General features: G+C 50.0%; 1 protein-coding gene across 5 annotated transcripts in view; it reads right to left on the bottom strand.

Annotated features, from left to right (window-relative positions):
* The window catches only part of LOC143808872 (T-cell differentiation antigen CD6-like), a 467,903-nt gene that overhangs the window by 333,812 nt on the left and 114,237 nt on the right, over positions 1-19,854 (bottom strand). For 4 of the 5 annotated variants that reach the window (XM_077292011.1, XM_077292012.1, XM_077292015.1 and 1 more), the window contains exon 6: positions 6,498-6,620. The exons of the other annotated variant lie outside the window; for it this stretch is intronic. In XM_077292011.1, the coding sequence (XP_077148126.1) occupies positions 6,498-6,620 (123 nt within the window). The remainder of the gene's footprint in view (positions 1-6,497; positions 6,621-19,854) is intronic. 5 annotated transcript variants of the gene reach the window in all.

The raw sequence follows: 19,854 nt of genomic DNA, 5'->3' as shown, positions 1-19,854 counted from the left end.
CCAATCCGCTGCGGATCCGCGGCCAATCCGCTGCGGATCCGCTGCCAATCCGCTGCCAATCCGCTACCGAACCGCTGCGGATCCGCGGCCAATCCGCTGCCAATCCGCTGCAGATCCGCGGCCAATCCGCGGCCCATCCGCTGCCGATCCGCTGCCGATCCGCGGCCAATCCGCTGCCAATCCGCTGCAGATCCGCGGCCAATCCGCTGCGGATCCGCTGCCGATCCGCTGCGGATCCGCGGCCGATCCGCGGCCCATCCGCTGCCGATCCGCTGCCGATCCGCTGCGGATCCGCGGCCGATCCGCTGCGGATCCGCGGCCCATCCGCGGCCGATCCGCTGCGGATCCGCGGCCCATCCGCGGCCGATCCGCTGCGGATCCGCGGCCCATCCGCTGCGGATCCGCTGCCGATCCGCGGCCGATCCGCTGCGGATCCGCGGCCGATCCGCTGCGGATCCGCGGCCCATCCGGTGTGGATCCGCTGCCGATCCGCTGCGGATCCGCGGCCGATCCGCTGCGGATCCGCGGCCCATCCGCGGGCGATCCGCTGCGGATCCGCGGCCCATCCGCTGCGGATCCGCTGCCGATCCGCTGCGGATCCGCGGCCCATCCGGTGCGGATCCGCTGCGGATCCGCGGCCCATCCACTGCGGATCCGCTGCCGATCCGCGGCCGATCCGCGGCCGATCCGCTGCCGATCCGCTGCGGATCCGCGGCCGATCCGCTGCGGATCCGCGGCCGATCCGCTCTGTGTGCACATGCCATAACCCTACCCCTAACCCTAACCCTACCCGTAACCCTAACCCTACCCCTAACCCTACCCCTAGTTCTAACCCTAGTTCTAACCCTAACCCTAGTGGAAAAAGAAAAAAAAATATTTTCTTTATTTTATTATTGTCCCTACCTATGGGGGTGATAAAGGGGGGGGTTTATTTATTATTTTTTTATTTTGATCGCTGTGGTAGAACCTACCACAGCGATCAAAATGTACCTGTAACGAATCTGCCAGCCTGCAGATTCGGCGGGCGCACTGAGCATGCGCCCGCCATTTTGGAAGATGGCGGCGCCCAGGGAGAAGACGGACCGACTTCGGGAGGATCGGTAAGTATGAGGGGGTGGTGGGGGGGTGGATCGGAGCACAGGGGGGGGGATCGGAGGACGGGGGGAGCGGACAGGAGCACGGGGGAGCGGGCAGGAGGACGGGGAAGCGGACAGGAGGACGGAGAGGACCGGGGCACATAACGGACGACTGGGGAGGAGATCGGGGGCGGTGGGGGGGGCCAGAACATGATTTTCAGCCATGGCAGATGCTATTGCAGCATCGGCCATGGCTGGATTTGCAATATTTCACCATTTTCATAGGTGAAATATTGCAAATTGCTCTGATTGGCTGTTGCACTTTCAACAGCCAATCAGAGCGAACGTAGCCACGTGGGGGCAAAGCCACCCCCCCTAGGCTGAAGTACAACTCCCCCTCTCCCTGCAGATCGGGTAAAATAGGAATTAACCCTTTCACCCGATCTGCAGGGATGCGATCATTCCATGACGCATACGCTGCGTCATAGGTCGGGAAGGCACAGACTTTCATGACGCAGCGTATGCGTCAAAGGTCGGGAAGGGGTTAAGGGGGCCAACACTCTCATTTTTTAGTTTCTTACTATTTATGTAGTTAAAGAATATTTTGGGGTTATTTTTGCTCTCTCTAGCAACGAGTCTCTCTGTCTCAATTTTTGCTGCCTTGATTTGCTTTTTACAGAATTTATTTAATTTTCTGTATTTATTTAATGCCTCCTCACTACCTACTTCCTTTAATTCTCTAAATGCTTTCTTTTTGTCCCTTATTGCGCCCCTTACAGCTCTATTTAGCCATATTGGTTTCCTCCTATTTCTAGTATGTTTATTCCCATACGGTATATACTGTGCACAGGTCCTATCCAGGAGGCTAATAAATGTCTCCCATTTTCTTTGTGTATTTTTGTGTCTCAGGATATCGTCCCAGTTAATTGCACCAAGATCCTCTCTCATCCGTTGGAAATTTGCCCTCCTGAAGTTTAGTGTCCTTGTCACCCCTCTACTACACATCTTATTAAAGGAGACATGAAAACTTATTATTTTGTGATCACTATTCCCCAAGTGACCCCCAACCCTTATATTTGCTATGCGGTCTGGCCTGTTGGTTAATATTAGGTCTAGCAGTGCCCCCCTCCTTGTTGGGTCCTGAACCAGTTGTGAAAGGTAATTGTCTCTCATAGTTGTCAGACCCTGATTACCTTTACTGGAACTGCAGGTTTCTGTTCCCCAATCTATTTCAGGGTAGTTGAAGTCCCCCATAATAATGACTTCTCCTTGAGTCGCAGCTTCATCTATTTGCTTTACAAGGATATTCTCCATTGCTTCCATTATTTTTGGAGATTTATAACAAACCCCTATCAGTAATTTATTCTTTTTCCCCCTCCCCTTATCTCCACCCACAGGGACTCTACATTTTCATTAAATTCACCTATATTATCACACCGGATGGGTTTTAAGGAAGATTTTACATATAGACACACCCCTCCCCCTCGCTTATCTGTACGGTCATTTCTGAACAGGCTATAGCCCTGCAAGTTAACAGCCCAGTCATGGCTCTCATCCAGCCACGTCTCAGATATCCCCACCATGTCATAATTATGTTCCAACAACATTAGTTCTAATTCATCCATTTTGTTGGCGAGGCTTCTGGCATTAGTATACATGCACTTGATGTTCCTCTCTGTACCTCTATTCTTTCTTAAATTACTAACTGTTCTAACCCCACCCCCCATGCCACCGCCACCCCCAACTTCCTTATTTGTGCCCAGGTCTCTATCTGCACTATCTTCCCCTCCTATAAAATGAATACCCTCCCCCCCATTCCCTAGTTTAAACACTCCTCCAACCTTCTAGCCATTTTCTCCCCCAGCACAGCTGCACCTTCCCCATTGAGGTGCAGCCCGTCCCTAGCGTAGAGCCTGTAGCCAACTGAGAAGTCGGCCCAGTTCTGCAGGAACCCAAACCCCTCCTTCCTACACCAATTCTTGAGCCACTTATTAACCTCCCTAATCTCCCGTTGCCTCTCTGGCGTGGCACGTGGTACAGGCAGTATTTCGGAAAATACCACGTTGGAGGTCCTTGCTTTCAGCTTGCAGCCTAATTCCCTGAAATCATCTTTAAGGACCTTCCACCTACCTCTAACTTTTGTGCCAATGTGCACCATGACCGCAGGGTCCTCACCAGCCCCTCCCAGTAATCTGTCCACCCGATCAGCGATGTGTCGGACTCGAGCGTCAGGTAGGCAGCACACCATTCGACGATCCCTGTCTTTGTGACAGATTGCCCTATCTGTTCCCCTAATAATTGAGTCCCCCACTACCAGCACCTGTCTGGCCTGCCCTGCTCTCCTATTTCCCTCCTTACTGGAGCAGTCACTCCTCCGGCTTTCAGAGGACATGCCTGGCTGCAGCAGTGCTACCCCTGTACTGGCACCCCCCTCATCTGCCAACTTAGCAAACTTATTGGGGTGTGAAAGATCAGGGCTAGCCTCCCTGGCACTCTTCCCTCTACCCCGCTTTCTGAATGTCACCCAGCTTGCTGCTTCACTGTCCTGCAGCTCCATCCTACCATCCCCCCCTCATCTATCCCATTGAGCGTCTGCTCTGTGAGCAGAAGACTCCTCTCCATATTGTCTATGGATCTCAGTGTTGCCAGCTGCACATTTAGATCCAGTATCTGGGTTTCCAAATGCACAACGTGCTCACATCTCGCACAGCAGTATGCACCCTCGACCGGCTGGTCAAGGACTGCATACATGTGGCAAGATGTGCACTGGAGGCATTAACAATTGTGGAGCACATTTCCTAATGGGGATTGCACCACACAGAAATGTTAAATAAAAATTAAATACAAAGTATTAATTAACACTTGGAACAGCAATTCCTCCCTTGGAAACTCCCTGATTCCAAAGTCACTGAGTCACAAGTCACACTTACCGCCGTCCACACTTACGCTCAGGTCACACTCAGCTCGCTCACACTCGCTATGCTGAAGATTTAAAGATTATTTTTTTTTCCTCTATTTCCCTTCAACAACAAGCCACCTTGCTGAAGGTTCATTCTCCAGTGGTGACCAAGGTTCTGTACCGAAAGAGCTTTGAGTCTATCGAATAGTTACTTCAGAAACATATTTACAGGAGTGAAAATCTCTCAGACTCCTCCATCTGAAGGTTCATTCTCCAGAGGTGACCAGGGTTCTTTACTGTAAGAGCAGTGAGGTTCCTGAAGTGACTACGCCACAGATTATCTCTACAGGTGCTGAGAATTCCCAAACTCTGTTGTAGATGTACAATATACATGAGGGTCACCTCCATCTGAAGGTTCATTCACCAGAGGTGACCAGGGTTCATTACTCTAAGAGCAGTGAGGTACCTGAAGTGGCTACTCCACAGATTATCACTACAGGTGCTGAGAATTCCCAAACTCTGTTGTGGATGTACAATATACATGAGGGACACCTCCATCTGAAGGTTCATTCACCAGAGGTGACCAGGGTTCTTTACTGTAAGAGCTGTGAGGTACCTGAAGTGGCTACTCCATAGATTATCACTACAGGTGCTGAGAATTCCCAAACTCTGTTGTGGATGTACAATATACATGAGGGACACCTCCATCTGAAGGTTCATTCACCAGAGGTGACCAGGGTTCTTTACTGTAAGAGCTGTGAGGTACCTGAAGTGACTACTCCACAGATTATCACTACAGGTGCTGAGAATTCTCAAACTCTGTTGTGGATGTACAATATACATGAGGGACACCTCCATCTGAAGGTTCATTCTCCAGAGGTGACCAGGGTTCTTTACTGTACGAGCTGTGAGGTACCTGAAGTGGCTACACCACAGATTATCTCTACAGGTGCTGAGAATTCTCAAACTCTGTTGTGGATGTACAATATACATGAGGGACACCTCCATCTGAAGGTTCATTCTCCAGAGGTGACCAGGGTTCTTTACTGTAAGAGCTGTGAGGTAACATAATAACATAGTAAGGCCAAAAAAAGACATTTGTCCATCCAGTTCAGCCTATATTCCATCATAATAAATCCCCAGATCTACGTCCTTCTACAGAACCTAATAAGTGTATGATACAATATTGTTCTGCTCCAGGAAGACATCCAGGCCTCTCTTGAACCCCTCGACTGAGTTCGCCATCACCACCTCCTCAGGCAAGCAATTCCAGATTCTCACTGCCCTAACAGTAAAGAATCCTCTTCTATGTTGGTGGAAAAACCTTCTCTCCTCCAGACGCAAAGAATGCCCCCTTGTGCCCGTCACCTTCCTTGGTATAAACAGATCCTCAGCGAGATATTTGTATTGTCCCCTTATATACTTATACATGGTTATTAGATCGCCCCTCAGTCGTCTTTTTTCTAGACTAAATAATCCTAATTTCGCTAATCTATCTGGGTATTGTAGTTCTCCCATCCCCTTTATTAATTTTGTTGCCCTCCTTTGTACTCTCTCTAGTTCCATTATATCCTTCCTGGGCACCGGTGCCCAAAACTGGACACAGTACTCCATGTGCGGTCTAACTAGTGATTTGTACAGAGGCAGTATAATGCTCTCATCATGTGTATCCAGACCTCTTTTAATGCACCCCATGATCCTGTTTGCCTTGGCAGCTTCTGCTGAAGTGGCTACACCACAGATTATCTCTACAGGTACTGAGAATTCTCAAACTCTGTTGTGGATGTTCAATATACATGAGGGACACCTCCATCTGAAGGTTCATTCTCCAGAGGTGACCAGGGTTCTTTACTGTAAGAGCAGTGAGGTTCCTGAAGTGACTACGCCACAGATCATTACTACAGGTGCTGAGAATTCTCAAACTCTGTTGTGGATGTTCAATATACATGAGGGACACCTCCATCTGAAGGTTCATTCTCCAGAGGTGACCAGGGTTCTTTACTATAAGAGCAGTGAGGTTCCTGAAGTGACTACGCCACAGATCATTACTACAGGAGCTGAGAATTCTCAAACTCTGTTGTGGATGTTCAATATACGTGAGGGACACCTCCATCGGAAGGTTCAATCTCCAGGGGTGACCAGGGTGCTTTACTGTAAGAGCTGTGAATCTGTGTTACCACAGCAGTCAATCACTACAGTAAGGAGGAGCTGATGCACCTATGTGGATGTATTGAATACCAGATTTCTCCTTCCTCAGGATCCAATCATTTGACTTAGTAGATTTCTTTAGTAAAACATCATTGGTAAGATCACTTGTTGGGATTGGGAAATTTCCATTTTTGTCATATTAGCTCAGATGTATAAGGTATTTTACCTTTCACTGAATCCATACATTTAACTTGCGTCTCCCCTCCAGCAAGTCCGCTGCGCCCCTTAGACCAATATTTAATCTATCCCCCTTCCCAATAGTAATGGCGTACATACTGAAACCAAGATACACCAGTCCCATCAATTAAACTTACTCTTTTGTTTCTGTAATCTCAAGACGATCACTGAAAAGATGAAGATGGTGGCAAGGAGAAGAGCACCGAGAACAGCACATGCAACGATCAAGTACTGCACCTCAGCATGAACCTGGGGGAGACCTACAAGGAAAAAACAAAGGGTTAATTCCAAAAAAAGGTTTTGCGTCAAACACCTATCCAACATGTAATCCTCATTGACATTGGGGAAAAATATCAAAATATCCTCCCCTCCTGTAACCCTCACTGTCATTGGTGGAGCATATTATACCTAACCTGTGATCCTCACTGACATTGGTGGAGCATATCCTCCCCCTCCTGTAACCCTCACGGTCATTGGTGGAGCATATCCCCCCTCCTGTAACCCTCACTGTCATTGGTGGAGCATATTATACCTAACCTGTGATCCTCACTGACATTGGTGGAGCATATCCTCCCCCTCCTGTAACCCTCACAGTCATTGGTGGAGCATATCCCCCCTCCTGTAACCCTCACTGTCATTGGTGGAGCATATCCCCCCTCCTGAAACCCTCACTGTCATTGGTGGAGCATATCCCCCCTCCTGTAACCCTCACTGTCATTGGCGGAGCATATTATACCTAACCTGTGATCCTCACTGACATTGGTGGAGCATATCCCCCCTCCTGTAACCCTCACTGTCATTGGTGGATCATATTATATCTAACCTGTGATCCTCACAGACATTGGTGGAGCATATCCTCCCCCTCCTGTAACCCTCACTGTCATTGGTGGAGCATATTTTACCTAACCTGTGATCCTCACTGACATTGGTGGAGCATATCCCCCCTCCTGTAACCCTCACTGTCATTGGCGGAGCATATTTTACCTAACCTGTGATCCTCACTGATATTGGTGGAGCATATCCTCCCCCTCCTGTAACCCTCACTGTCATTGGCGGAGCATATTATACCTAACCTGTGATCCTCACTGACATTGGTGGAGCATATCCCCCCTCCTGTAACCCTCACTGTCATTGGCGGAGCATATTTTACCTAACCTGTGATCCTCACTGATATTGGTGGAGCATATCCTCCCCCTCCTGTAACCCTCACTGTCATTGGCGGAGCATATTATACCTAACCTGTGATCCTCACTGACATTGGTGGAGCATATCCTCCCCCTCCTGTAACCCTCACTGTCATTGGTGGAGCATATTATACCTAACCTGTGATCCTCACTATCATTGGTGGAGCATATCCTCCCTCTCCTGTAACCCTCACTGTCATTGGCGGAGCATATTATACCTAACCTGTGATCCTCATTGATATTGGTGGAGCATATCCTCCCCCTCCTGTAACGCTCACTGTCATTGGTGGAGCATATTTTACCTAACCTGTGATCCTCACTGACATTGGTGGAGCATATCCTCCCCCTCCTGTAACCCTCACTGTCATTGGTGGAGCATATTTTACCTAACCTGTGATCCTCACTGACATTGGTGGAGCATATCCCCCCTCCTGTAACCCTCACTGTCATTGGCGGAGCATATTTTACCTAACCTGTGATCCTCACTGATATTGGTGGAGCATATCCTCCCCCTCCTGTAACCCTCACTGTCATTGGCGGAGCATATTATACCTAACCTGTGATCCTCACTGACATTGGTGGAGCATATCCTCCCCCTCCTGTAACCCTCACTGTCATTGGTGGAGCATATTATACCTAACCTGTGATCCTCACTATCATTGGTGGAGCATATCCTCCCCCTCCTGTAACCCTCACTGTCATTGGCGGAGCATATTATACCTAACCTGTGATCCTCACTGATATTGGTGGAGCATATCCTCCCCCTCCTGTAACTCTCACTGTCATTGGTGGAGCATATTTTACCTAACCTGTGATCCTCACTGACATTGGTGGAGCATATCCTCCCCCTCCTGTAACCCTCACTGTCATTGGTGGAGCATATTTTACCTAACCTGTGATCCTCACTGACATTGGTGGAGCATATCCCCCCTCCTGTAACCCTCACTGTCATTGGTGGAGCATATTATACCTAACCTGTGATCCTCACTGACATTGGTGGAGCATATCCCCCCTCCTGTAACCCTCGCTATCATTGGTGGAGCATATTATACCTAACCTGTAACCCTCACTGTCATTGGTGGAGCATATCCCCCCTCCTGTAACCCTCGCTGTCATTGGTGGAGCATATTATACCTAACCTGTAACCCTCACTGACATTGGTGGAGCATATCCTACCTCTCCTGCAATCCTCAATGTCAGTGAGGATTACAGAAGGGGTAGATTATACTGCACCAATGTCAGTGAGGATCACAGGTTAGGTATAATATGCTCCACCAATGACAGTGAGGGTTACAGGAGGGGGGATATGATCCATCAGTGTCAGTGAGGATCACAGGAGGGGGAGGCTAACCCTACGTATCAAAAGCCCCCTACCTCCCCCCCCCCCCAAACCCCCCCATCTCCAGCCTCCCCAGACAGCAAGTTACATGTGATGGAGTACATATAATAACATAACAAAACATTATAATATTCAGCCCCCAGTGCCCTCCCCCCGCCAGCCTCAACAATACCCCCATCATCTCACATCCACCCCCTTAGTGCCCTGTCCCACCTCACCCACCTTCAACCCCCACAACATCCCCATGGTCTCACATTCACCCCCCCCAGTGCCCTGTCTTCCCTCCCCCACAACACCCCCATGGCCTCACATTCACCCCCCCAGTGCCGCCCTGTCTCTCCTCCCCCACAATACACCCATGCCCTCACATTAACCCCCCAGTGCCCTGTCTCCCCCCTCCCCCACAATACACCCATGGCCTCACATTCACCCCCCCAGTGCCCTGTCTCCCCCCTCCCCCACAATACACCCATGGTCTCACATTCACCCCCCAGTGCCGTCTCCCCTCCCCCACAATGCACCCATGGCCTCACATTCATCCCCCAGTGCCCTGTCTCCCCTCCCCCACACTACACCCATGGTCTCACATTCACCCCTCAGTGCCCTGTCTCCCCTCCCCCACAATACACCCATGGTCTCACATTCACCCCCACAGTGCCGTCTCCCCTCCCCCACAACACACCCATGGCCTCACATTCACCCCCCAGTGCCCTGTCTCCCCTCCCCCACAATACACCCATGGTCTCACATTCACCCCCCAGTGCCTGTCCCCCCTCCCCCACAATACACCCATGGTCTCACATTCACCCCCCAGTGCCCTGTCTCCCCTCCCCCAGTGCCCTGTCTCCCCTCCCCCACAATACACCCATGGTCTCACATTCACCCCCCAGTGCCTGTCCCCCCTCCCCCACACTACACCCATGGTCTCACATTCACCCCCCAGTGCCTGTCCCCCCTCCCCCACACTACACCCATGGTCTCACATTCACCCCCCAGTGCCCTGTCTCCCCTCCCCCACAATACCCCAATGGCCTCACATTCACCCCCCCGTGCCCTGTCAACCCTCCCCCACAATACACCCATGGTCTCACATTCACCCCCCAGTGCCCTGTCTCCCCTCCCCCACAATACACCCATGGCCTCACATTCACCCCCCAGTGCCCTGTCTCCCCTCCCCCACAATACCCCAATGGCCTCACATTCACCCCCCAGTGCCCTGTCTCCCCTCCCCCACAATACACCCATGGCCTCACATTCACCCCCCAGTGCCCTGTCTCCCCTCCCCCACAATACCCCAATGGCCTCACATTCACCACACAGTGCCCTGTCTCCCCTCCCCCACAATACACCCATGGCCTCACATTCACCCCCCAGTGCCCTGTCTCCCCTCCCCCACAATACACCCATGGCCTCACATTCACCCCCCAGTGCCCTGTCTCCCCTCCCCCACAATACACCCATGGCCTCACATTCCCCCTCCAGTGCCCTGTCTCCCCTCCCCCACAATACACCCATGGCCTCACATTCACCCCCCAGTGCCCTGTCTCCCCTCCCCCACAATACACCCATGGCCTCACATTCACCCCCCAGTGCCCTGTCTCCCCTCCCCCACAATACACCCATGGCCTCACATTCACCCCCCAGTGCCCTGTCTCCCCTCCCCCACAATACCCCAATGGCCTCACATTCACCACACAGTGACATGCCTGAATTCAGTAACCCTAACAAGTTCCATCCCCACTCATTACTGATGATGAAGTTTGCAGGCAGGACCAGGAAGTGTCAGTGAAATGGAAGGTGTGGGCAGTGGGCACTAGGACCCAGTGTGCACACTGCAGGGAGTGAAGATGACCTGCAGCCGGGAAAAGCTTCATCATCATCATCATCATCATCATCATCGGGTCAGACACAGGAGGCGGGAGAAGTGACCCCGCTCTGGCTCCCAGTGGGCCCCTTCATGTGACAGGGCCTGGGGCAACGGACCCCTCTGCCCCCCAGGAGCCACTGATGGGAGGGAAAGGCGTGGAGGCTGTGATAAGCATCTCCGATGAAACAGAGAAGCTTTTTCCAGTTTTTCTATGATATGGTGTCTTAAAGGAGTTGTCCACTACAATAATTTTTTTTTCTTTCATAAATCTTGCTATTATGTGCCACTGAAAACATCCACTGTGTTTATTTTAGCAATAATACCTTTTATCATGCTGTAGCAGCACATCCTCAGTGCTGGATCCAGCTCTCATGGGGTTAATCGACAACTTCCTTTCTCCTGAGTTATTGTGCTCTATGTGTCCACGTTCAGGTTTGCTTCAGGCTTTGGTCAGGATTTTATGCAGGTAAAATCCTGACCAAAAATGCCCCTGAGGTCACTGGCAGGTCACCTGCGGTGTTCCTGCGTGTTTTGCTCTTTGTAGCAACATGCTGCGTTCTGAAAAACGCAACGCATGTGCGTTTTTGCGGGAATGCCGCATGCGTTTTTTAATGCACAGTGGAGACGGGATTTCATGAAATCCCCTCCACTATGCTGTAACATCTGGACACTGCGTTTTTGACACTGCGGCTCAACGCTGCGTCAAAAACGCAGCGTTTCCTGAACGTGGACACATACCCTAAGGCCGGCGTCACACTGGCGAGTTTTACGGACGTATGAGCGCAGAAAATACACCCGTAAAATACGCATAACACACGGCCCAATGATTCTCTATGTCCCAGCTCCTATCAGCCGTATTTTACTGATCCGTAATATACGGCTATCTACGGCCGTACAAAATCGCAGCATGCTGTGTTTGTCACCATATTGCGCAAAAAAAATCGCCAAAGTCTATGGGGGCGAGAAAAATACGGATTACACACGGACCAGCAGTGTGACTTGCGTGAAATACGCAGCGGTGTTCTATAGAAAAGCCGGTAATTCAATTGCCGGCTTTTCATTTCTCCTTCCCAAACCCGACAGGATATGAGACATGATTACATACAGTAAACCATCTCATATCCCTTTTTTTTTTTGCATATTCCACACTACTAATGTTAGTAGTGTGTTAGTAGTGTGTAATGTTAGTAGTGTGTATGTGCAAAATGTGGGCCCTTTAGCTTGTAAAATAAAGGGTTAAATGGCGGAAAAAATTGGCGTGGGCTCCCGCACAATTTTCTCCGCCAGAGTGGTAAAGCCAGTGACTGAGGGCAGATATTAATAGCCTAGAAAATTGTCTTGCAGAAGTTATTGTTTTATTGCAACAGGTGGCAGAAACCGCTGGCCACAGTGAGCAACTTGCCCTGCAGAAGGAAATCAGAGCTCTGATGCTGAGACAGCAGGTAGAGCTGACTGGTGGTGAGATTGGTCGTGTCACTGTGAGTGATTCAAACCCCATCGCGATACCCCCCAGGAGTGAAATGTTAATATGGTGTCGGGCAGCCATAGGCCTCAGGGGAAAGGACTACCAGGCCTTGGTAGAACCCGTATATTCAGACAATAGGCCTACTATTCTGACAGCCCGGGGGGTGGTCGACGTTCGCCAGGGGAGAGTGCCCGTACGTGTCCTCAATTGTGGGGAGGAAGAGGTTCACCTCTCCAAGTATGCCACGCTTGCCAAATTGTTCACTGTTAATAATAGTGTGATACAGACACCTGAACCCTTGGTCCCGTCAAACGTGGCGGAGGACAACGGTTCTGCAGAGCACTCGAAAGACTGGTGTCGGGAATTACATGTGGGCACTGACTCTACCCCATCCCATCAAAAGCAGGGGGCCTACAGGGTGGTACACGAGTACGAGCAGGTATTCAGCAAACACCCCTTAGATTTTGGACAGGTGAAAGGGATCCAACACCATATCCCCACGGGAGATCACCGACCCATAAAAGAGAGATATCGCCCTGTACCCCCAGCTCATTACCAGTGTGCCAAGGACATGTTGCGGGAAATGAAGGAGGCTGGGGTGGTGAGAGACAGCTGTAGCCCCTGGGCAGCTCCGTTAGTCCTTGTTAAAAAGAAAGATGGTACAATGAGAATGTGTGTTGATTACAGGCAGTTGAATCGCATTACACATAAGGATGCATACCCACTGCCCAGGATAGAGGAGTCTCTGGCTGCCTTAAAATCTGCTAACTACTTCTCTACCTTAGATCTCACCAGTGGGTACTGGCAGGTTCCTGTAGCGGAGGCGGACAAAGAGAAGACGGCCTTCACGACACCAATGGGTCTCTGCGAATTCAATTACATGCCCTTCGGATTGTGCAATGCTCCCGGGACGTTCCAGAGGATGATGGAGTGCTGCCTGGGACACATGAACTTCGAAACCATGCTGCTGTATTTGGATGATGTCATTGTCTTCTCTAAGACCTACGAAGACCATCTGAAGCACCTGGCCGAGGTGTTTGAAGCCCTGTCCAACTTTGACTTAAAGGTGAAACCGTCCAAGTGTCATCTGCTGAAACCTAAAGTGCAGTACCTGGGCCATGTGGTGAGCGCTGAAGGAGTGGCCCCAGACCCCGACAAGGTCACGGTGATCAGGGACTGGCCAAAGCCCAGTGACCTTCACGAAGTCCGGCAGTTCCTCGGGCTGGTAGGCTATTACCGGAGGTTCATTAAGGACTTTACCAAGAAGGCTGCACCCTTGCAAAACCTGTTGGTGGGCCAACCAAAGAGGACCAAGGGGAGGAACACCCCCTTTGATTGGAACGAGGAGCTGGAGGGATGCTTCACTTGTTTGAAGTCGGCACTGACGGGAGAAGAGGTACTGGCTTACCCCGAATACGACCAACCGTTTGTGCTGTACACAGATGCCAGCAATGTGGGATTAGGAGCCGTGCTGTCCCAGGTCCAGAAAGGCAAAGAAAGGGTGATCGCTTACGCCAGCAGGAAACTCCGTCCCACGGAAAGAAACCCTGATAACTACAGTTCCTTTAAGCTGGAATTCCTTGCCATCGTCTGGGCAGTGACAGAGAGGTTCAAACACTACCTGGCCTCCGCGAAATTCACCGTCTTCACGGATAACAATCCGCTAACGCATCTGGATACTGCCAAACTCAGGGCCTTGGAACAGCGGTGGATGGCCCGGCTGTCCAACTACGATTTCACCATCAAGTACCGGGCAGGACACAAGAATGCCAATGCCGATGCCTTGTCCCGAATGCCCAATTTGCCAGAAACGGGGGAAGACCCGGAGGCACTTGAAGAGGTGGAGCTGCCTGCATTCCATTGCCCCAAAGCCACTCAGAACTCTCATCATGTGAAGAACAGGCACAGGAACCAACCGGATGCCACGCTGAATCCCCTGCCCCATCACGGATGGGCGGAAACTCAGGATGGTGACCCCGCGGTCCGTCGGGTGAAAGAGCTCTTGACGCAGGCAGGGTTGCATCCCGGCCCAGATGATCCACAGGAAACCCAACAGCTGTGGAAGGGGAGAAGCAAACTGTTTATCCATGATGGCAAGCTGTGCAGGAGGAGCATCGACCCACGTACTCATGAATTGGTGTGGCAGATAGTGGTGCCAAGGCGAGATGCGCCCATGGTTCTGGGAGCCTACCACGATGGAGCCGGACACTTCGGATGGAGGAAGCTAGAGAGGCTACTCCGAGGGAGGTTCTATTGGATTGGCATGAAGAGAGCCATTGAGAAGTGGTGTCGGGAGTGCGGTCCATGTAGCCTGCGCAGGAAGGACCGTGGCAGCCAACGGGCTCCCCTGCAGCCTATCATCACCAAACGGCCGCTCAAACTGGTCGCGCTGGATCATGTGAAGTTGACACCTAGCCGGTCCGGCTATATCTACGCTCTTACCATCGTAGATCACTACTCCAGATTTCTGGTGGTTGTACCTGTCAAGGATCTAACGGCCAGGACTGCCGCCAAGGCCTTCCAGCAGTACTTTTGTAGGCCCCATGGCTACCCGGAGAAGGTACTGACTGATCAGGGACCAGCATTCGAAGCAGAAGTGTTCCAAGAGTTCTGCCAACTGTACGGGTGTAAGAAGATCCGAACCACGCCGTACCATCCTCAAACCAATGGGATGTGCGAAAAGATGAACCAGGTGGTGATCGACTTATTGAAGACCTTGCCCTTAGAGGAACGGAACCTGTGGCCGACAAAGTTGCCTGACTTGGTGGATATCTACAATCACATCCCAGTAAATTCCACCAACTGTACTCCAGCGTACCTAATGAGGGGAAGGCCTAGCCAGTTACCCGTTGATCTGGACATGGGGGTCCTAGTCCCCGAAGATACCTCGCCGGATGCAGATTGGGATGCAGAAAGGCAGCGAAGGTACCGCAAAGTACAGGAGTGCGTGGAAAGAAGTCTCGCCCAGGCTAGGCAAAAACAAGAAAGGGACTACAACCAGCACGCTCCTGCGATTCCCCTGTCACCTGGTGAGCAAGTACTTAAATGAAAGAGGAGACTACACAAGCTCGATGACCAATGGGAAGCGGAACCGTATACCATCCTGCCATCCGATTTCGACAACACGAAGGTCTGTCTCATCAGCAAGGACAGAGGGGAGACCTCGACAGCGGTATCCAGGGATCACCTTAAGGTCTGCCCCGATAAGTTGAGAGAGAGGGACACGGCCCCAGGAATCTCCCCGCCGGTGGAAAAGGAGAAGATGATCCATACCGTCCTTGGTGACTTTCCCCAGTCCTGGACTCAGATAAATCAGGCCATCGTGGTACCTGTTCTAACGTTTCAACAGCCGGACCCACCAGAAACAATGGTGATACCAGATCATCCGGCCCCGCAACCTCAACAAGCCCTACCTGAAGATGCCATGCCAACCGTTGAACCGGCAAATCCTCCCTCTGCTATCGGTGAGCCTGCCGTACCTACTGTTGCCAACAGCAGCAGCCCTGAGAGCTTCAGCCTGCCAGTGCTACCCAGACTCACTGAAAGTGTAGCTAGAAGGCAGTACACTACACCAGGGGTAGCAAGTATAGTGGGCCCTGTTAGGCCAGTAGCAACCCCTGTGCTGCGAAGGTCCACACGCAGCACTCAGAATCAAATTCCCCTCCGCTACAAAACTTAGAGATACTAATAAGGGCTGTTATTTAGTTGAAAATGTTTGTGTATATATCTTTTGTTACAGGTTTTAAAATGGACAATAGAGTAATGGACGGTGAATTGCTCCAAAAACTTCTAAAAGGGGACCCCTTTGTTTATCTGGGGTCCCCGCTGTTTCAACCACTGAACTGAGAGTCATAAACTGTGCATGACCTAACTTTCGCAACATTCAAGAGTCCTCACCTCCCATAAAGGGAAGCACTGCTATGCTTAATTGTTTATGATATTTCAAAATTTTGTGTGTTTTCTGTTAACATGTAATGTTGTTCTTGTTTTCCCAGTCCGGGAGTACTGGATTTAACTGGGGGGGAGTGCAGCGCCCCAGAGTCCTGGTCGTTGCAGTAATGTCACTCTGCCACTAAGGGGAGTGATATTACGTCTGATTGCACTAAAGGAGTTTCTCTGACCAGGTAACACTCACACTAGACTTCACACTCCGGCCACCAGGGGGGGTGGTTCTATCTAGTAGGCCACTCCTCACACTCTGGTAAAACTGGGGGTTGGACAGGAAGACAGTGAGAAGTAACTGGGAAGAGCTAGTGAGAGGACCTGTCAGGGATGGGATCCTGGCAGACTCCTAAGAGCAGAACTAACCAGTGAACAACGGGAATACAGTAAAGAGGAATTAGGACCAGAAGGAGTCGTGCTGTTAGACCGAGGCAACATCCTTCTGAGGCGCAAACAGTCGGTGGCCGGAACGCCGAGCAAGTAAGAGACTTTAAGTACTACTGCAAACCACGGCCGGACAGCCAATTATAGGTTGGCTGTCTCACACAAATCACCTAAGCAGACAACGGAGGCAGCTGTGGGAGAGGGGCGACTCTAGAGTTCCGGAAGACCTCCAGGCCTACCCCGTCATACGGGTGCGTCCTACCATATCATCTGGGGGACGGAGAGAGAACGAACAACAGAGGCAGACAGAATCAGTTGTGAGGACTATCCCGGGAGCTCAGCAGGGAAGAACTACAACACCCAGCGCTAGAAGGTAGACACTGATTCCCACCTGTAAAGGGAACTCCTGATGTGCCTTTGGACCGGCCGGTCTCTGACAGCCCTGTTGACAGCGCTCTGGAGTGAGGACTCTAAAACCTTCAGTAAAGAGGTAAAGAGACTGCAACCTGGTGTCCTCGTTATTTACTACGACCTACACTGCACCGCAACATCACCACCATTTACCACCACTTTTCATTGGACGCCCCTCAGCAGGGTCACGGACCGGGTCTAGCCACCGTGACAACCCCAGAGCAGAGACTCAGAGGCCCGGTACCGGGTACCCCTCGGCCCTGCGGCAGTGGGGGCGCTCCAATAGTTTTCCCTATTTTCCAGTAGCCAATCACATAAGGAGACTCCCATTTTTAGGCAGGGAAAACGGATCCGTCATAAAAATGGATGAAACGGATTGTAAAAACGGACAGAAAGGATGAAACGGATCCAGTTTTTCGACGGAACTAGCGGATCTTCGACGTCTAGCGGATCTACAACGGATCCGTCGAAATACTGTATGCGTTGCGTCCATTTTTCACTATTTGTGACGCATCTGCAGAAAAACGCTAGTGTGAAAGCAGCCTAATGTGTAATCTTTGATCATTGAATGATGTGGGACTTAATGTGGCAATGAACTTCTGTGTGGCCTGTGAGTGATCAGTGTGGTACCACATGTCAGAGAGCTATGGCTGCTGGATTCTCAGATGCACCTAGCAGCTTTTACTGCTATCACCACTGGGAAAATCTCTTTACAGGGTGACACACCAAGCTTATTTTCTATGAATCTTTGATAATCTTTGCAGATATTAAGGGAACCTGTCACCCCCCCCCCCCCCCAGTCGTTTCAAGCTAAAAGAGCCACCTTGTGCAGCAGCATTGCTGCATTCTGACAAGGTGGCTCTTTTAGTTCTGGGTGCTGTAACTAGAGAAATAATCTGTTTTATAATTTGTCAGAAATACCCTGTCTTTTTTAGTTTGAAACGACTGGGGGGGGGGGGGGGTGACAGGTTCCCTTTAAGCACTATCCTCCTGTTCACCAAGAAACTCGATTATATTGTCCCTCCCTCTCCCCTCCTGTCTTTCCACACTGCCCTCCTATTAGGAGAGTTGTTAGGGAAAGTGAGGGTGAGCCGACGGTGAGTGGGGGCACCATTTTGCGTACAAGCTAGGGTGCCATGGAAGGGACAACAAAGTAGGGTTTTGGAGGGTAAGTTAGTGCAGACTGTGGGTTCAGGGACAAACCTTTAAAAAGACGTCTCTGTTTTCCATAGGTTTTGTATTTTTTGTGGCAGTAAGCTATTGTCTGTTGCCTGTGGTCATATAAAGTGTTGGTACTGTTTTGTATTGTCTTTGACTGTGATGAACCCTTAAACAGGAGTCCAGTATTTGGACTTAATTTATCTCCTCCATTCTTCTAATAAATCCCCCTTCAAAGAGGTTTTTTTTTTCTTTTTCTCTTCTTTTTCTCACCTTATTCCCCAGGTTTTGTACCTTGAATTCTCTAGTATTGTTTTTCTGGCTTGTTTTTGGCTTGTTTTTTGCTGGTTTAACCAGATTTTGTCTGTAACTAGCTAGGGGCCAGCAGGGTTTATAAGGGAGAGTCCTCATTGAGTGGGGGCGGCACATTGCGACCAAGCTAAGGGGCCAACCTCCGCTGGTAGGAAGGAGTTTATTAGGGCTTCATAGGGTGAGGCAGTCTACTTATCTAATTAGCACCAACCTCTTGGCTTGGCAAGGTGTATTTCTAGGTTTAATTTTTGGGTATTTTTTTAAAGGATAAGGATTAAAGGTTACATTTTAAAGGTGTAGTTTTTTGTGAGCCATTTTGCATACTGTAAAACCACAGCATGACAGGTTAGAATAGAATATAGATATACTGTCAACTTTATATATATATATAATTAGTACAGTATTAGTATAGATAGAATAATAGCTGGCAATTCAGCAGCCATACAATAAAATCACAGCAGGAGCCTACAGGATAGAAGAGAATGATTACATACAGTACATACACATAGAATAGATACTTATACTGATGTCAGTGACTTATACAATTAGTGCAGTGTGTGCAGCTTACTGTACATGTATTTAATTAAATAATCTTTTAATGTCTGAAAAAAAGGCTGGCAGTCCCGTGCAATTTTGTGGACCAGCAGAGGGAAAGCCGATGGCTGGGGGTAGATGTTTATAGCCTAGGAAGGGGGTAATAGCCATGGAGCTTCCTAGGCTATTAAAATCAGCTCACAGCTATATACAGTTAGGTCCAAATATATTTGGACAGAGACAACATTTTTCTAATTTTGGTTATAGACATTACCACAATGAATTTTAAACAAAACAATTCAGATGCAGTTGAAGTTCAGACTTTCAGCTTTCAGTTGAGGGTATCCACAATAAAATTGAATGAGGGGTTTAGGAGTTTCAGCTCCTGAACATGTGCCACCCTGTTTTTAAAGGGACCAAAAGTAATTGGACAATTGACTCCAAGGCTATGTCTTGGACAGGTGTGGGCAATCCTTCGTTATGTCATTCCCAATTAAGCAGATAAAAGGCCTGGAGTTGATTTGAGGTGTGGTGCTTGCATTTGGAAGGTTTTGCTGTGAAGTAAACATGCGGTCAAAGGAGCTCTCCATGCAGGTGAAACAAGCCATCCTTAAGCTGCAAAAACAGAAAAAAAACATCCGAGAAATTTCTACAATATTAGGAGTGACAAAATCTACAGTTTGGTACATCCTGAGAAAGAAAGAAAGCACTGGTGAACTCATCAATGCAAAAAGACCTGGGCGCCCACGGAAGACAACAGTGGTGGATGATCGCAGAATAATCTCCATGGTGAAGAGAAACCCCTTCACAACAGCCAACCAAGTGACCAACACTCTACCAGAATGATGGAAAGAGAAAAGTATGGCGAAGGCGTGGTACAGCTCATGAACCAAAGCAT

This window comes from Ranitomeya variabilis, chromosome 2 (assembly GCF_051348905.1).
Source record: "Ranitomeya variabilis isolate aRanVar5 chromosome 2, aRanVar5.hap1, whole genome shotgun sequence".
NCBI lineage: Eukaryota > Metazoa > Chordata > Amphibia > Anura > Dendrobatidae > Ranitomeya > Ranitomeya variabilis.
The sequence above is the reverse complement of the archived record's forward strand: the minus strand, read 5'-3'. Positions and strand labels throughout refer to the sequence as shown.